The 17,096-nt window shown below is 35.8% G+C and overlaps 2 protein-coding genes across 2 annotated transcripts; both read right to left on the bottom strand.

Annotated features, from left to right (window-relative positions):
• Nucleotides 1-1,227: 1,227 nt before the first annotated feature.
• Nucleotides 1,228-2,913, bottom strand: LOC145030342 (uncharacterized). The gene is made up of 3 exons (XM_078978724.1): nt 2,866-2,913; nt 2,516-2,543; nt 1,228-2,471 (listed from the first exon to the last, which is right to left on the bottom strand). The coding sequence occupies exons 1-3, from the start codon at nt 2,911-2,913 to the stop codon at nt 1,228-1,230; spliced, it is 1,320 nt and encodes a 439-aa protein (XP_078834850.1).
• Nucleotides 2,914-14,267: 11,354 nt separating this feature from the next.
• On the bottom strand, nt 14,268-16,564 carry LOC145032558 (protein kinase G11A-like). Its single transcript, XM_078981404.1, has 2 exons — nt 15,785-16,564; nt 14,268-15,138 (listed from the first exon to the last, which is right to left on the bottom strand). Exons 1-2 carry the CDS (start codon nt 16,315-16,317, stop codon nt 14,343-14,345), a joined length of 1,329 nt encoding a protein of 442 aa, XP_078837530.1. The 5' UTR covers nt 16,318-16,564; the 3' UTR covers nt 14,268-14,342.
• Between the last annotated feature and the right edge of the window lie 532 nt (nt 16,565-17,096).

The raw sequence follows: 17,096 nt of genomic DNA, 5'->3' as shown, positions 1-17,096 counted from the left end.
CTCAAGATCGAATTCTTGTAAAAGAAGAATCCAACGAATCAACCGTGGTTTGGCATCTTTCTTGGTCATGAGATACTTTAATGCGGCATGGTCGAAATATACAATTACTTTTGTCCCAAGAAGGTATTGCCGGAATTTTTCCAAGGCGAATACAATGGCTAGAAGTTCCTTCTCAGTGGTGGAATAGTTAGCTTGAGCATTATCCAATGTTTTAGAAGCATAGTATATGACATGTGATGCTTTGCCCTCTTTTTGACCTAAGACCGCTCCAATAGCAAAATTGCTTGCGTCACACATTATTTCAAATGGAAGCTCCCAATTTGGAGGTTGGATTATTGGTGCGGAAGTGAGCAAGTCTTTAAGTTTGTCAAAGGCTTCTTGGCATGCAACATTGAAGTCAAAATCGATATCTTTTTGAAGAAGAAGGCACATTGGTCGCGTAATCTTGGAGAAATCTTTGATGAATCTTCTATAGAATCCCGCATGACCCAAGAAAGATCTCACTTCTCTAACACATGTTGGGTAAGGTAGGGTTTGGATGACATCAATTTTGGCTTTATCAACTTCAATGCCCTTTTTGGAGATGATGTGTCCTAAAATGATTCCTTGATTAACCATGAAGTGACATTTCTCAAAGTTTAACACCAACTTTTTCTCTATGCACCTTTTTAAAATCTTCTTAAGGTTACCCAAACATTCATCAAACGAATTGCCATACACGGTGAAATCATCCATAAACACTTCGATTATACTTTCAACATACTCGGAGAAGATACTCACCATGCATCTTTGGAATGTGGCGGGAGCATTGCATAATCCAAATGGCATCCGCTTGTAAGCAAATGTGCCAAAGGGGCATGTAAAAGTCGTTTTGTCTTGATCTTCGGGGGCAACGGGTATTTGGTGAAAACCCGAGTATCCATCAAGGCAACAATAATGCGATTTCCCCGCCAATCGCTCGAGCATTTGATCAATGAAAGGAAGAGGGAAGTGATCTTTCCGCGTGCTTGAATTCAACTTTCTATAATCAATGCACACCCTCTATCCATTTTGAACTCGAGTTGGTACCATTACACCTTTGTTATTCTCCACAACTGTGATTCCCGTTTTATTGGGAACCACTTGCACCGGACTAACCCATTTGGAGTCGGAAATTGGATAAATCATATCTGCATCAAGTAGCTTGATTATCTCCTTCTTGACAACTTCCATCATGGGAGGGTTTAATCATCGTTGGGCTTCCCTCCTAGGTTTGCAATCATCTTCCATGAGTATCTTGTGAGTGCATACATTATGACTTATCCCTTTGATGTCAGCTATGGTCCACCCCATGGCTTCTTTATGCTCTTTCAAGACTTCAATCAATTGGTTTTCTTCAAAGTCTTTCAATTGAGAAGAGATAATCACCGGTAAAGTCCCATCTTGACCTAGATAAGCATATTTCAAATGGATAGGTAAAGCTTTCAACTCAAGTGTGGGTGGTTGGATTATGGAAGGTGGCATCTTGATTGGAGAATGAGATAATGCAACTTGAGAAACATCCTTCTTTGTGGAATTAGTAATTTCTAAAGCCTTCACAATATTTTCGACTTCGGAATCCAATGTATACATATCCAAGGTATTCTTCAAACTTTCACCTTCAAGACTCATGTTAAGCACCATCTTCAAAAGATCCCCATTTGATAACTCGAATAATTGTTGGGTGATTGGCTCAATCACATCAAGTCGATACAATGGAGATATATTGCTAGGATATCTCATTGCGTCGAAGATGTTGAAGTGAATGGTATCTCCATCAAACTCCATGGTGATCTTCCCATTGTGGACATCGATAATCGTGTGAGCGGTATTCATGAAGGGTCTTCCAAGGAGAATCATAGATGACTTGGAAGGAGTCTTTTCTTCAAGGTCAATGACATAGAAATCCGCAGGAAATACTAGTTGATTAACTTGAACGAGTACATCCTCCAACATGCCTCTTGGAAATACACTTGACTTGTCCGCTAATTGAATAATGACTTCGGTTTCTTCCAAAGGTCCAACATTGAGAGATTGAAAAACCAAGTATGGCATGACGTTGATTGAGGCTCCAAGATCTAGCATGGCACTTTCAACATGTAAATCACCAATGGTACAAGGTATAGCAAACATTCCCGGGTCTTTGCATTTGGGTGGAAGCTTCTTTTGGATGACCGCGGATACATTTGCATTTACTTGAATCTTCTCATTTCTCTTGAATTTTCTCTTGTTGGTGCACAAATCCTTAAGAAATTTGGCGTAACATGGGATTTGCTTAATGGCATCCAATAGTGAAATGTTGAGTTGAACTTTGCGGAAAGTCTCAAGAAACGCTTGCTCTTCTTCTTGTTTCTTTGAGGAAGCCAAACGGGATGGAAAAGGTGGTGGTATGACCAATGGTTTGATGGATTTGTTGGAAGGGTCGGGTTGATCAACATTTGGCACAACCGGTTCTTTTGGAGGAACCAAACTCAAAATCAAATCAAATCATTCAAACTTGTTGTCCTGCTTTCTTTAGTGTCTTCCTATAAAATGTTTAACAAACTTAAACTTAAAACAAAACATCCAAACTATATAAAAGTAATATTCTTATTAGTGTAATTTTACATCTTCCACATTATAATCAAATTCAACATAATGACAATATGTCTCAATCTCTTCTGAACAAGTTGTTATATGTAATAAAACATAAAAATAATTTAACAAAAGTATTATTAATATCAAAAAATGATTCATATAATTAATATAAAATAGTATATTACCTCAAATTTCATTCACCAACTAACTTTGAGACACATTAAAGCCTTTAATGTCTTCCCATGAAGTCAACTACAAAAAGATACTTACTTTTCCCATTAAAACAACAAGCTGATTCAAAGGCAATGGTGGAAACATGAATGTCTAATATATCTTTAGCTATCTTTTGGAGTGTTGGCTATATAAACCCATTAGTTTTCCACTATACCTAAAAATCAATCTCAAATGATGGAAATGATCTTTAAGTGTTTGGATCAAGTAAAAAGGGAAAACCTTGAAAACTTCGGAAATAAAGTTTTAGGTCATTTGATATGGTCTGTATGAAAGACCTTAAAGAATATATGGATGAACATTATATCAAGGATGAGAATGATAAGATTGGGGAAAGTTGTAAAACACGTCTACTAGAATGGATCGGTGAATGACATCAAGGAGTTAAAGGCGTGGTTTTTTAGGAAAACCATGTTTCATGACGTGACGAATGGAGTGTCACGACATGGCATACAATATGAAGAATGTGTTTCTTAAATGGACGACGTGTCATGAAGGGTGCCATGACGTGATGACCGTTTAAGCCCAATCTTATAATTTTAGGGTTTCCTCTGTATTTATGCATTTAACCTCAGATTTAGGGCATCATTTCCAACCTCCATAACCCTAAGAAACTTAAAGTAAACCCTAATACCCTTTCCTCCATATTTGAGCTTACTTTTGGTGATTTGGTGTATTGGAAGGAAGAAGAAGACCTTTGTGGTATAGAGAACCTCTTGGAAAGCTTAGAGATTTCACGTGATCAACTTCTGGGCCTTTAGGAGTTTCCTTTTTCTGATCTTGTTGGTTAGGCTCTTCTAGCTCTAGTTTAAATGCTTATGCTACATGTTCATGATGTTTTAAGTGGATAGAATCAATAAAATTTGCAACTTTATTGGTCATTAAGGTCTCTATATGGTTAGATATTCCATATCTGCAGAGTTGTGTAGTCTCACGTTCATGTATGGGGTTTTTGATCCTATTTCTACCATTTTGACCTAGATGAGAGAGAGACACAGAGAGAGAGAAAGAGAGAGAGATGCATGTCCATAAATTTTGGATTTTTATGAACCTTTGGAGTCCCTAAAAGCTGTCTAGAAAGTTAGAGTTGAAGGCTTAATGGATTAAGGACTCAATCTATTAAGTTGTTCTAAGCCAGTAGTCACAATGTGGCATGAAGGGTGCCACTATGTGGAGATCGAATATTTAGCGTTTGAGCTATTGGATCGGTACTGAGTTTGTTAGCCACGACGTGACCATGGACTGGCCATGATGTGGAGGTTAACTGATGATGATTTTGGCTTTTTGACTTTGATTTTGATTGTTGACTTTTGTCTTGGTTGACTTTTGAGTCAACTGACTAGTTTTGGAAGGTGAACTAAGAGTGTACCTTATGTGATTTATTAGGAGGTGCATGTCACCCATTCATTTGGCTGTGAGAGTTGTTAGTTGTTGACAATGTCTGCAAGATGAGTCTTCTCACTATACTATGTAGGATGTTAGTTGCCTTTGTGATACTTACATGGAAGACCAGGATGTGACCCCTGGCATATGTATGAAAGACCAAGATCTGGCTCATGGAAATTGTATGTAAGACCAGGGTATGGCCCCGACATTTATATGAAGTTTTCTTTATGATTCTTGAATGGAAGACCAGGATGTGACTCTTGAAACTTGTATGTAAGACCAGGTTTTGGCTCCCAGTGTTGCAAGGCAAGACCATGATTTGGCTTATGGCTGATAGTGACACTAAAACTATGGACATGCCCATAGCATTCCTTATCCTATGTAGGGTATAGGGTATTTTAGGGAACTCAATAAGCTTTATGCTTAGGGTTTTGTGGTTTAAATATTTTTAGGCACTTCCAGTCCAAAGGGAAGGGTCTGGCTTAACTGCACAGCATCCTTTGATGCCTTTTTCCACATTAATTATTATTGTTTTACTCTGATGTTTGAGGGATACATTTTACTATGATTAGTTTTGGAATAAATGTTTGTATGGATTTGATGGTTTAGAAATGAAATTTTTTGTTGGTATTTTTAGGACAGTACAGACTTGATGGGTTTTGGTCATAAGACATCCTATGTGCTCATACAAACCCTAATGCTTGGATCTAGGTTTCTCTATTGTACATGCTTTGAATCCAAGACTATAAACCCTAATTCTAGAATTCAAGTAATCATATTAATATGTAATTAGGTTTAAGATCATACCTTGATTGTTATGTAGCAATAACAATCCCAAATCTCCTTGTAATGACTTTGGAAGGCTTAGAGTCACAAGTGTCACTCCTCTAATGGTTTACAAACACCATAAGCAAGTGGAGAAGGTATAAAGAGAGAGGTGAGAGGTTAGAATTCGTATCTAGGACCTCTTGGGAAGGGATACATGAATTCATGACCCTAGGGGTGTTTATATAGGTGTAGAGATAGGGTTTCAGCCATTATCCTTATCTAGTTGATTATCCATTAAGCAACCAATAAGATAATCCTTGAATCCTTATCATACTCGAATTCTAAGGCTTTCCAACCTTAAATTCGTCCACCATATAAATAAGATAATCCTTACCTTATTTTGTAACTATCACATAATTACAAATCAGCCCCTCTAGTTTAATTAATTACATCTGATCACAAAACTAATTCTTAATTAATTATTGACCAATATTAATTAAACAAATATGATTTCTCCTTTAATATATTATTCTGATAACATATTAATAAATCATATTATCCTTTCTCTCTTTATTCATTTCTCCAATCAAGTTGCTTTGGTGAAGGCAACCCAAAAGGACCATGCACCATCGGGTCAAGTACATACCAAAATAGTTATGGAATTAGACACTAATCCAACAGTCTCCCACTTGGATAAGTCTAACAACTATTCTGCGTATGACTTCAGATCCTGATCTGCAATCGTAGCTTTCCAAATCCGCTGTCAACTCTGATCATATCAGATACGCGTGTCCTTAGATAAGGGATCATATATTCCTCCATTCTAGATATCGTATGAGATATGATTTCTAATCATTCTCTTTGTACTATATCTCGATTTCCGATTTATGACGACCGACTAATTGAACAAATCAAATTAGCCCTAGCCCGGCCGAGCATTTACGTATGTCATCACTAAACCATCGAGGCGCCCAAAGATATCGCTTTTATCCTACCTTGGATAAAAGGAACGGATAAACTTTGATACAATGCTCGCTTGCACTCACTAACCAAATCACACACAACAATATGTTTTATAACACCAAGTTACTAGTGCGTTTACATATTATCAATGTGCAACCGATTAGCAAGATACAACTCACACATCTCGGTTTCAACAATATAAGATGTTATCGTCTCACTAATCACTCGAGATAGTGATCCAAGTGAGCGTGGGTTTAATCCAATGCTCAAATCATATTCATAAGCACTCATGAACGTTGCAGCAAACATTTGCTTATGTCTAATACTCTTTTAGACAATCCACACACCAATTCATGACAATCTTCATTCATATCTACTTCCAACATATGAACGACTGTGGCCCGTTCGAATAATTTGATTATTCTTAATAAACTCAATTATTCTGGAAGTCAAAACATGCAAGGTGAAACACAAAAATAATACTAATCCCATATGGCCTCAAACCTTTGAGTATAAACAAAACACGTTTTATTTATCACCATATCGATTACTCATTATTTGTCGTTTCGGGTAATCAACTTTTTACTTGAATTATTACACTTGTCCCATGCTCCTAGCATGCACACAATGTTTACCTATGGTTCTTACTTTTGTGAAATATACAAATTGAACACATTTCCAATCATTCTCATTTTACAACTCCAAATCCATTTTATTAAGTGTAAGAATATCAAATTCTTGTTACTTATAGAATATACTAGATTCTAACACTTTATGCAACGATCCTTTTGTAATGTCACTGCACCAAAGTCTCAAAGACTATTGCCAATGATATTACAAAGTCCTCTATCGGAGATTGTTACAAGACAATTCCTTAGATTTGATGTCTCTTACTCAAAGTACATTCCTTTGAACATCCTTTTGCATAAAAGTTTCTAATCTAGACATAGATTTTCAATATTTACTTCCTAATATGGACACGCTTCCATATTTTCCATATGACAACTCATTTCTTAATAGAATCTTATCTATTCGTAATGATGTCGATATTGTCCATCCAATATGGAAACATTTCCATAATTTCCAATACTATACTTCCAACTACACACAAGCAACCAATCCTCGTCGAACTTTGGATTGTCCTTTGATAGTTGTTTAATTATTTTAGTCAAAACCGATTCTAGTCCCTTTTCCCTCTAAATGCACTAGACATTTGGAAAATTTTAGAATGGTCATAACATTAAAGCATTTGCAATCGATCCTATACCCGAAGCGTATGGGACACAACGCACAGTGTTTTATTTTCTATGTTCTCAAAATTCGAATTGTGAAGAGGAATGCCGTAATCATAATCGAAATTTTAAGAACACACTATGTACCTTTGACTAAATTTATCAACATTTCACAACCTAATGCTTTAGATTTGAAATGAAGCATAATATTCTCTCCCTTAATTATAGCAAAACAACCTTTCAACTCTTACAACTTTGCAAAGTATGACTCTTGTTTTCTATAATTAATATTGCCAACTATGCAATACGTGCCTTAATAATCATACAATCATAACTTTTATGCTCCCACTATCATGATGATTATTATAAAACATAACACTTATGCTCCCACTAGCTTCGACATGTATTCATTAACATCTTAACTTTCAGAAAAACAATACTTATTGAATTTCTTAAGTTCATGTTTCTAATACTTAGTGCTTTGATAATCTTTTATCAAGACTTCTTGAACTTATACACTTTTGCCTTAGATAGTTCATATGTGTGTCTTAACAATTAAGACTAATTGCCAAACCTCACAATTCAAATTATGGAAAGGTATGCCGTAACCATGATCGAATTCGAGAATGCAATTTTACAATCACTATCTTTTAAAATCTTTCTTAGTGAAAGCATTTTCTCACAATCATTTTCATGAAGGAGGAAATCTTATGACACTTAGATTTAAACGGTGTATGTGTTCCTATCCATGTGAATTTGTTAAAAACCAAAGTTTACGACAAATTCAAACTCATATGGATCGAACTTTCTTAATCTTGATTTCTTGCCTTATGGTAGCACAGCTGCCCACCACGTCTTCCAAGTAGTTAAGAAGCTCACCTTTTCCTATCAATGTACTTTCCATTGATCAAGGTCCTTGCCTTTTATGCATTCAAATGAGAACTCATAGGACTCACACACATAATTAACTCGATTGGATTGGCACAGAAACAAAATAATATCTTCACGATAGGTTGTAAACCTCAACTCGTGTGCTAGTGATGATCGATAAGGCTTATTTGATTTGTTCTTGAAACTTTTCAAGACTATTAAGACTCCCACTGACTCCTTGACATATACGATTCTCTTATCAAAACATTTCTTGACAAACAAATATTCAAGAGTTAGTGTAGCTTATATCAAAACAAAACACTTCATAATTTTGGTCTTAGTTGGTCTTTGTCTTATCCAAGACATCACAACTTTCCACAATTGATGAATGTTATAAACCTTCTTAATACTATTCACTCAATGTCACAATCTTGACTTTAAGACTTGTTTTGGAACGAAGTATGATTGACTTCTTGATTTGACCATTTCTTCAATCTTTGATTCCTCTTCTTGGACATACAATTGTACCAAGACTCATTAGAGGATCAATTGAGATATGGTTCTTAATCATTAAGACCTATCATAAAGCATAAAATCTACTCTCCCTTCTTCTTAGAATGGAGAAACTCATATCTTTCTGCCTACTTGATTCTTCTTATTCGTTTTGCTATTGATCTAAACCCTTTAATCAATTCAAAATTACACTTAATCTTGTAAGTGTAATCATATTTACTAAGCCTTTAGTAAATCATGACGAATATCTTTGTTACTCTTATGGTGAACTTGATCAACACACAACTTTGTGTACTCGATCTCCTAGTCCTTCACTTGACACTTTGTCAATGAATTAGTCCAATTTCCAAATACGAAATTTCTCATTCATCGTACAACCAAGTTGCGTGATTCCAAGTTTCTGTCCAATTGAAACTTGGGCGATGAGAAACTCTCCCTATTTGGTAAATTCTTGACATTTCCATAACTAAGAATCATATCCATTCGTTGTAGAAATATGCAAACATCAATTTTCATAACGATTTCATTGCAAGAAAGTAAACAAATAAATAAGTCAAACAAAATTTATTTTATTTATAAAAGCAGCGGAAAAACATTTGTCTTTACAATGCAAAATCTATTGAAAACTATGTAAAAAGAAAATTTCTAACAACTCTATCATATCTATCTAAGCTCAAAATCCAATCTTCAAGTCCATGAGATCGAGATCCATCTCTTGTGATTAGATTTATCTTTCTCTCTTATCAAGCTTCCTTTCTTTTCACCGATCCTTCAAAACATTCAAATGCAATCTTATCACATCATGTATTAAGAATCAATGAATAGGAACTTAATGGAGTTAGATAGTGGATTCTTACCTAAAGCGTAGTCATACTTTCGCCTCTCCCATCTCTTAGATCTCTTAGGTAAGTAGGGTAACTTCGTCTCCAATGCCCCTTCTCTTGGCAATAAAAGCAAATTGACTCCTTTGGAACAACACATGGAACTACTTCAGACATCGCCTTTCTCTTATGATCAAACTTTTTGATCATTGCATGTCTTTCATTGACATTGTCTATATCCATAGAGGTCTTGAAGGCAGATTCACCAATCAACTTTGCTTTTCTATTGCGCCAAACCATTGTTGATTCAGCAGCAATAAGCATGTAGGTGAGATCTATAAGTGTCACGTCGTGGTTCATCATATAGTACTCTCTTACGAACTCACTATACGAGTTAGGAAGTGACTGAAGAACCCAATCAACATCCATCTCTTCACCGACAACGGATCCCATCATTCTTAACCTATCAATGTGTGACTTCATCCCTAAGACGTGTGCACACACCGACTTGCCCTCTTTATGTTTACTTGCCAAAAGGGCTTGAGTGATATTGAACTTTTCAATTTTACAATCTTGTGGGTTAAGGAGAATAATTGGAGGAGGAGGAGGAAGTGAAGCATGATTTCTTGTTCCTCGATCGAATCGTGGAATATCATCTTCATGTGGAATGCTTGTTCCACGGGATTGAGAAGACCATAGTTGTCGAACTTTGAAATCGGGAGAAAAACGAATTCAAGTTAGTTGATTGATTGAGTCCTTGGTAAATCACCCAAATGAAATTCCAAGGCTAGGACCCAACACAATATCCTACAACTCGGGAGAGGGATGCCGTAACCCAAATCGCAGAACATTTGAAGGTAAGTGAATGACGATTCACTAATTTCCACCATGAAAAACGAAAAAGAAATTTAAGTTTTAAATCTATGAAAACTCCTAGATCCTTTGAGATTCATTGAACATTTCAATGGCATGTTTAAATCGCGATATGCCCCTCTAGTCTGTGACTGGGATGCCGAGGATCACAAAGCGGGTGTGAATAACCATGCAAACTACATGGTGCCCTCACATGTTACAATCACCTATTCGATGTGCCGGTAAACCACACACGCTCCATCGAACTATGACAAACATTGAGTCACCCTTTGCAACCTTTGCTTAGAACCATTTAGTGTGCCGGTAAACCACACACGCTCCACTAACGTCTTCGCAAGGGCACAAAGTGTAATTTCATGGAATTGCATCAATTCACTTTTGCCTAAGTAACTAAGATTGGGAATTTGAAAAACATTTAGTTACTTTGTATTTCATTATACTTATAATGGAAGGTTTCGTCCTATCCTACCCGTTCGGCTAACGACCCTCCACTATTCAAGAGTGCGGTGGGTAAGAGTGGATACCCATTCAATCGTCATTTTATAGGCAATTTCCTTAAACACCCCTTATAGACCAGCTTCGTGAATGAGGCCTACTAACGGTAAGACTGACTTTTACTCATACACATATATAATGTTAGACTTTTAATGTTATATATAGTATAGGGTGTATTTTATACTTTTAAAATACTATATGGTTAACTTTAACGATTACACTTTTAATTCAATTAAATGGTTAACCTAAACTTTTATGGATTTATTAAACCTCTTTTAATTATACTCCTTAATTAATTAATAAAACCATAAGGGTGTGATTTGAACTTTTCAAAACATTACCATAGTTTTAGAATTTAACATTTCTAATTAAACCTTTTAATCAACTTTTAAATTCCAAAACTTGAGGGCAAGTTTTGAAACCTTTTTCAAAACATTAGGGTTTTAACTATTTAAATTTCAAAACTTCAAAACTTTTGGGTTCAAATTTAAACTATAAAACCTAAAGGGGAAAATATGAAACCTTTCATAACAACAAGGATCAAATAACAAATAATTTTAAATTAACATTTAATCACATAATTATCCATATTTGATTTATTTAATGATTTCTTGCAAAACAATTTATCAATTTACTCAAAATAATTAATCAATTATCTTATAAGGAAACAATTATCTTGTTAATTGATAATTATCTTTAATTAGATCAAGAATATAGTCATATATATCATAAAATCGGATTTATATTGATCTAACATGATAAGGTAACTATCCAAATGCAAAAACAGCAAGAAATCCCGAGATAAGCATTATCTGACACTCGAACTCGCCGAGTACCACACTGTACTCGCCGAGTTGAGGTCTACTCGCCGAGTACACTGTGGTACTCGCCGAGTTCCTCAGCCATAAAGCCCAAAAAACGATTTTCCAGTTATACAATGCATCAATACAATTGAAACCAAGCTAGGCTCTGATACCACTGATGAGTTTTGGTCATAAGACATCCTATGTGCTCATACAAACCCTAATGCTTGGATCTAGGTTTCTCTATTGTACATGCTTTGAATCCAAGACTATAAACCCTAATTCTAGCATTCAAGTAATCATATTAATATGTAATTAGGTTTAAGATCATACCTTGATTGTTATGTAGCAATAACAATCCCAAATCTCCTTGTAATGACTTTGGAAGGCTTAGAGTCACAAGTGTCACTCCTCTAATGGTTTACAAACACCATAAGCAAGTGGAGAAGGTATAAAGAGAGAGGTGAGAGGTTAGAATTCGTATCTAGGACCTCTTGGGAAGGGATACACGAATTCATGACCCTAGGGGTGTTTATATAGGTGTAGAGATAGGGTTTCAGCCATTATCCTTATCTAGTTGATTATCCATTAAGCAACCAATAAGATAATCCTTGAATCCTTATCATACTCGAATTCTAAGGCTTTCCAACCTTAAATTCGTCCACCATATAAATAAGATAATCCTTACCTTATTTTGTAACTATCACATAATTACAAATCAGCCCCTCTAGTTTAATTAATTACATTTGATCACAAAACTAATTCTTAATTAATTATTGACCAATATTAATTAAACAAATATGATTTCTCCTTTAATATATTATTCTTATAACATATTAATAAATCATATTATCCTCTCTCTCTTTATTCATTTCTCCAATCAAGTTGCTTTGGTGAAAGCAACTCAAAAGGACCATGCACCATCGGGTCAAGTACATACCAAAATAGTTATGGACTTAGACACTAATCCAACAATTATGGATGCGGCTTCATGAAATGATGCGATTTAGCACTTCAAATAGTTGCTGGGAGCTGAGAAGCTTTTATTTTTTATCATGTCGATTGGAGGGACATGGAAACTTCTACACTTAGCACTGCACACGGTCACTCAAGTTAGTTGGGCCAACATGGAAACTTCTAAACTTCACACGACCGTTGGGAGAAGAGAAAATTTTAATTTTTTATCGATTCGATTGGACCGAAATGGAAGATCGCTTAGAGTGGGAGTTCTAAACTCCCAATGGATCGAGTTGTGCTTTGTGATTTGAAATTATGTGTTTTCAGAGGTGTCTGGCCGATTTGTGTGGGATTTAGATGTGCATGGCATTTTCTCGATGTCTTCTACTAGGAGGCTACTTGATTCTCTCTTTTTGGATGGTTCTAGTATTGGCACAAGATGGAATACTTTAATTCCCATAAATGTTAATGCTCTAATTTGGAGAATCATGAGGGACATAATTCCTACCCGTTTAAACCTAATGGTCGGATAAAGGAATTGATCTAGACTCTTTGTTATGTGGTAGTTGTTTTCAAGTAGGTGAATCCACAAAGCACATTTTTTCATCTTGTAGCCTTTTGTTGCCGATTTGGAGTAAGATTTCTATATGGTGGAATGTAAATATCCCTCTTGATCTTTAAGTTTCTTCCTTTTTGAGTTAGGTTGATTCTTTAGCTCTAGACAAGAAGAACAAGATGAGATTTGATGTGGTTGTTGCTACTACGTTTTGGTTGATATGGAGATTTCACAATAAGCTCTTATTTGGAACGGTCAAGCCTAGAAAAGATGAGATTTTTGTTGATATATGTTATTTTTCCTATTTTTGGATTTCTAATAGATGTAGGAAAAATATTTTTTTGGGATAGTTAGTTGATTTCCACTAGTACGGCTTGAACTTTTTGTATTTTTTGTTCTAGCTAGTTTTTGTTAGATAGTTTTTAATCTACTGTCGTTCCAAAAAAAAAAGTTGTTGCAGATAGATATCGACTTGATATGATAAGGTCGTCCTCGTTACAAATGCGGATTTTTTTGGAGTATCCTAAGGTTTTTGCGACTATAAATACAACTCTCCTAGGATTTGTATACCACACCAAAATTGGCTGCCTTCATTTGTTATACTCTCTTCCTCTATGATTTTGCAACTGCAAATTCCAGTTTTCTTTCGCTTTCCAATTAATCGTTTTGCATTTATCATTTCTTCATAGCAATTGGAACGATAGATATTTTGCATCAAATCATGAGTTTTATATTGAAGCTTACAACCTTAGACAATGTAAAAATCTTTAGGATAAGAGCTTCTTTTCTTTTGTGCAATCGTCTACCGGTCAAAGATCAAAAAACTCAAGGTTGGTTTTAATTTATTGTTCTGTTTTTAATTCATTCTATAACAATCTACTTCTACTTTTTTTAATGAGGTCTTATCATGAAGGATCAATATAGTTTTATGGACTAAACTTGATAACTAATAATAATTAATTCAACATTATAATTCCCCCTACAGACATATTATGTCTATTTGAAGTTGAAACTCGTCTTAACAATTTTTTCTCTCATTTATCCATAAAACACTTTGCTTTCTCCTTAATATGCTCTCCGTCATATAAGAACCAGAATACACTTACCCGTGATTACCGGTGATTTTACCAATTTTAGGTGCAGTGGTGAAAATATCTATCTACACCATCACAATGCGATTTTCATGAATTCGTACACTTAAGAGTAAAATAACTAATTAACTATATATAAAGCCAAACAATTAAAAAGAACAGCCACAAATCATGGTAATGTTTCATGATTAATAATAGTCTATATGATCATCACAATGATCATTTTGTGCAACAAAATCTCGGAAAGAGACAGGTCGAGGAACGTAGGGAGGTGAAGCCCCGCGTAGAAGTGCCCAATTTACTCCATTGAAGAATGGGTGGTTCTTGATGGAAGGTGCACCTTTCATGGACCCCATTCGCTTTGTAGGTTCCTTGATCAGGAGCTTCGTGATCAAATCCTTCATAGCCGACGATGATGCAGGCTCTTTAGGGAAGTGAAGCCCTCTAGCTAAAATGCTCGTGAGAGTAAACTCATTGTCACCTCCCCTAAACGGTGTCACTCCATAGAACAACTCATAAATAAATATCCCTAAAGTCCACCAATCTACTGCATTGCCATGGCCTTCACCGGAAACAACCTCCGGTGCTAAGTACTCGTGAGTGCCAACAAAGGACATTGATCGAGCCTCAACTGGCTCAGCCATGATGTCGAAGGGTGGTCGATGGTTACTGGGTTGTGGTCTCCGTTTCTGCTTGGGGTGAAAACACGAGAGTACTTTTGGAATGCTACAACGAGGAAGGATGAATGGGGACAATGAGCCCTTGGTGCACAGCGTCGTTGATGGGCTACTTATGGATAGCTGGTCTTGACCTTGAACAAGTTTAGGGGTGGTGGAATCTTCGCATTTTAGGCATAAATCGAAGTCAGTCAGCATTATGTGACCATCTGATCTTACGAGAACGTTTTCAGGCTTTAGATCTCGATAGATTATGCCCATCATGTGAAGGTATTCTAGGGCAACCACAATTTCTGATGCATAAAACCTGCATGCATGCATCAACTTTTACTTCAATATGGTTTTAAACTATTAGCACATATATAGTGGAGTGTTTTAAAATATGGATTTTACATGATTTTTGCATTGTTTTCTGAGACGACGTTTGGCATGAAGATCAAAGTGATTAATTTTAAGAGTAATATATTAGATATGATTATAAACCTGTATTAAAATAATATATAATATTTTATAATAAAACAATTTAATAGATTATATATGTTTATATAATTGCATAGTGAATTAATGACTTTGTCTTTTAATTCATGTTCGATGTATTCGATGTAACGCAATTACCACTTTTAGACGAATGATTGAAATTCAGGTCTCGAAATTTATTAAAATCTCAGGAAAAAAAAAACAAAATATACAATAATTTTCATCTGATGATGGTTGGTTGTAAATTTGTTTAGTAGTGAAATTTTAAACTAAAACTACATAATCTTATCAGATTGATACAAATCTTAAATTTATAATTGTTTTGATCATTTGAAAGAGATAATATAACATGTAATTAATGGATTATATTTTGTATCATTAGTTGATGATTTGTTCGGTTTTATAACTATAGGTGTTTGTTTATTAAGTCGAGATGAGTGGGAATATATGGAGAATGTTGATCTATATATACTCACCGGACGGCGGCTTCATCAAATCTCCTATCCGGTTGTCGTTGACGGAGAATATGCAGATCACCACCGGGACAGAATTCGGTCAACAAGCAAGACCACCGATCAACTTCCAAACTGGCATACAGTGATGGCAAAAATGGGTGATCCAACATTTGCAGTATTTCCAATTCTATCCTTGCCCTACCCTCTTTCTCCCTGCTCATCAACTCTTCCTTATCCATCACCTTCGCCGCCAACATGCATCCCTCGGCGCACTTTAGCTCCACCAAGTACACACTCCCGATATCGCCACTCCCTAGCCTTTGTACGAATCTCATTTCATCAAGACTGAGAGTATCACCATTGGCCTTTACCAACCGGCGTATGGTATCCTTGGTGGTGGTGGAGGGTAGTGGGGTATGGCGGGAGGAAGAAGAGCAGCTCAAGTTGGCTATCGGAGATTCGCTTCTTGAGCTTGTGCTCAGCTTCAAGAGATCGGTGGTGGTGGAGAAGGAGCCAAGACTACGAGCACTAGGGCTGTTGTCATCTATAGGCATTTGCAAAAGCAGCAACCACGGTGGTGGTGGTGGTGGTGATGGAGATTTTGAGGGTGGTTGTGAAGACCAAGAAAGTTGAATTTATGAAGGGTGGTGGTGAGATGGATCATCGACGTCGGCCGGCAGATGAGGGCCATGTCAAAGGTCCGGCTATTTACAAGAACCAAAGGATCCAGACACTCACTTATGGCCCAAAGAGCTGGATACCGTTGTATTATTAAATTCAAGTAATGCTTTTATCCAGAGCTTAGATTACTAAGTCTAGAACGACACTTTTATCACTACCTACAAATTATTCAACGAGAAAGATAAGTGATCAGTTCACAAGTGATTAGTATACAATCTAAGTTCACAACAACAGTTGTTTGTCATTAACAATAATTTAGGCTTTAATATAATTCAACATTTTAAATATAAAAAAAAATTGTTATGTAAAAATCTAAGTTATCTTTGTCCTTAGCAATTTTGACTCTGTGAGACCCATAAATAGAAAAGAAACTTGGTTTTCGTTTTATTAAAGTGGTCTTATTCCTACTTGAATCTATCAAACGTACATTCAGTCAGAGAAAACTTTATTTGTTAAAATGATAATATGTCCCCGTTGTAACGACGGATGAAAGATACAAGATGAGAGCTGATTTGTACACAACAATTTTTCTCCGTACACAACAATTAGTGCTTTAAAATGTTGTATTCTACAACTATATAATGGATAAATTGTTGTGTATGGCAAAATACTGTTGTGTACGAATCACTTCCCATACAAGATAAACTTAAAA

The sequence above is a fragment of the Lactuca saligna genome, chromosome 2 (genome assembly GCF_052625555.1).
Source record: "Lactuca saligna cultivar CGN05327 chromosome 2, ASM5262555v1, whole genome shotgun sequence".
Lineage (NCBI taxonomy): Eukaryota > Viridiplantae > Streptophyta > Magnoliopsida > Asterales > Asteraceae > Lactuca > Lactuca saligna.
The sequence above is the reverse complement of the archived record's forward strand: the minus strand, read 5'-3'. Positions and strand labels throughout refer to the sequence as shown.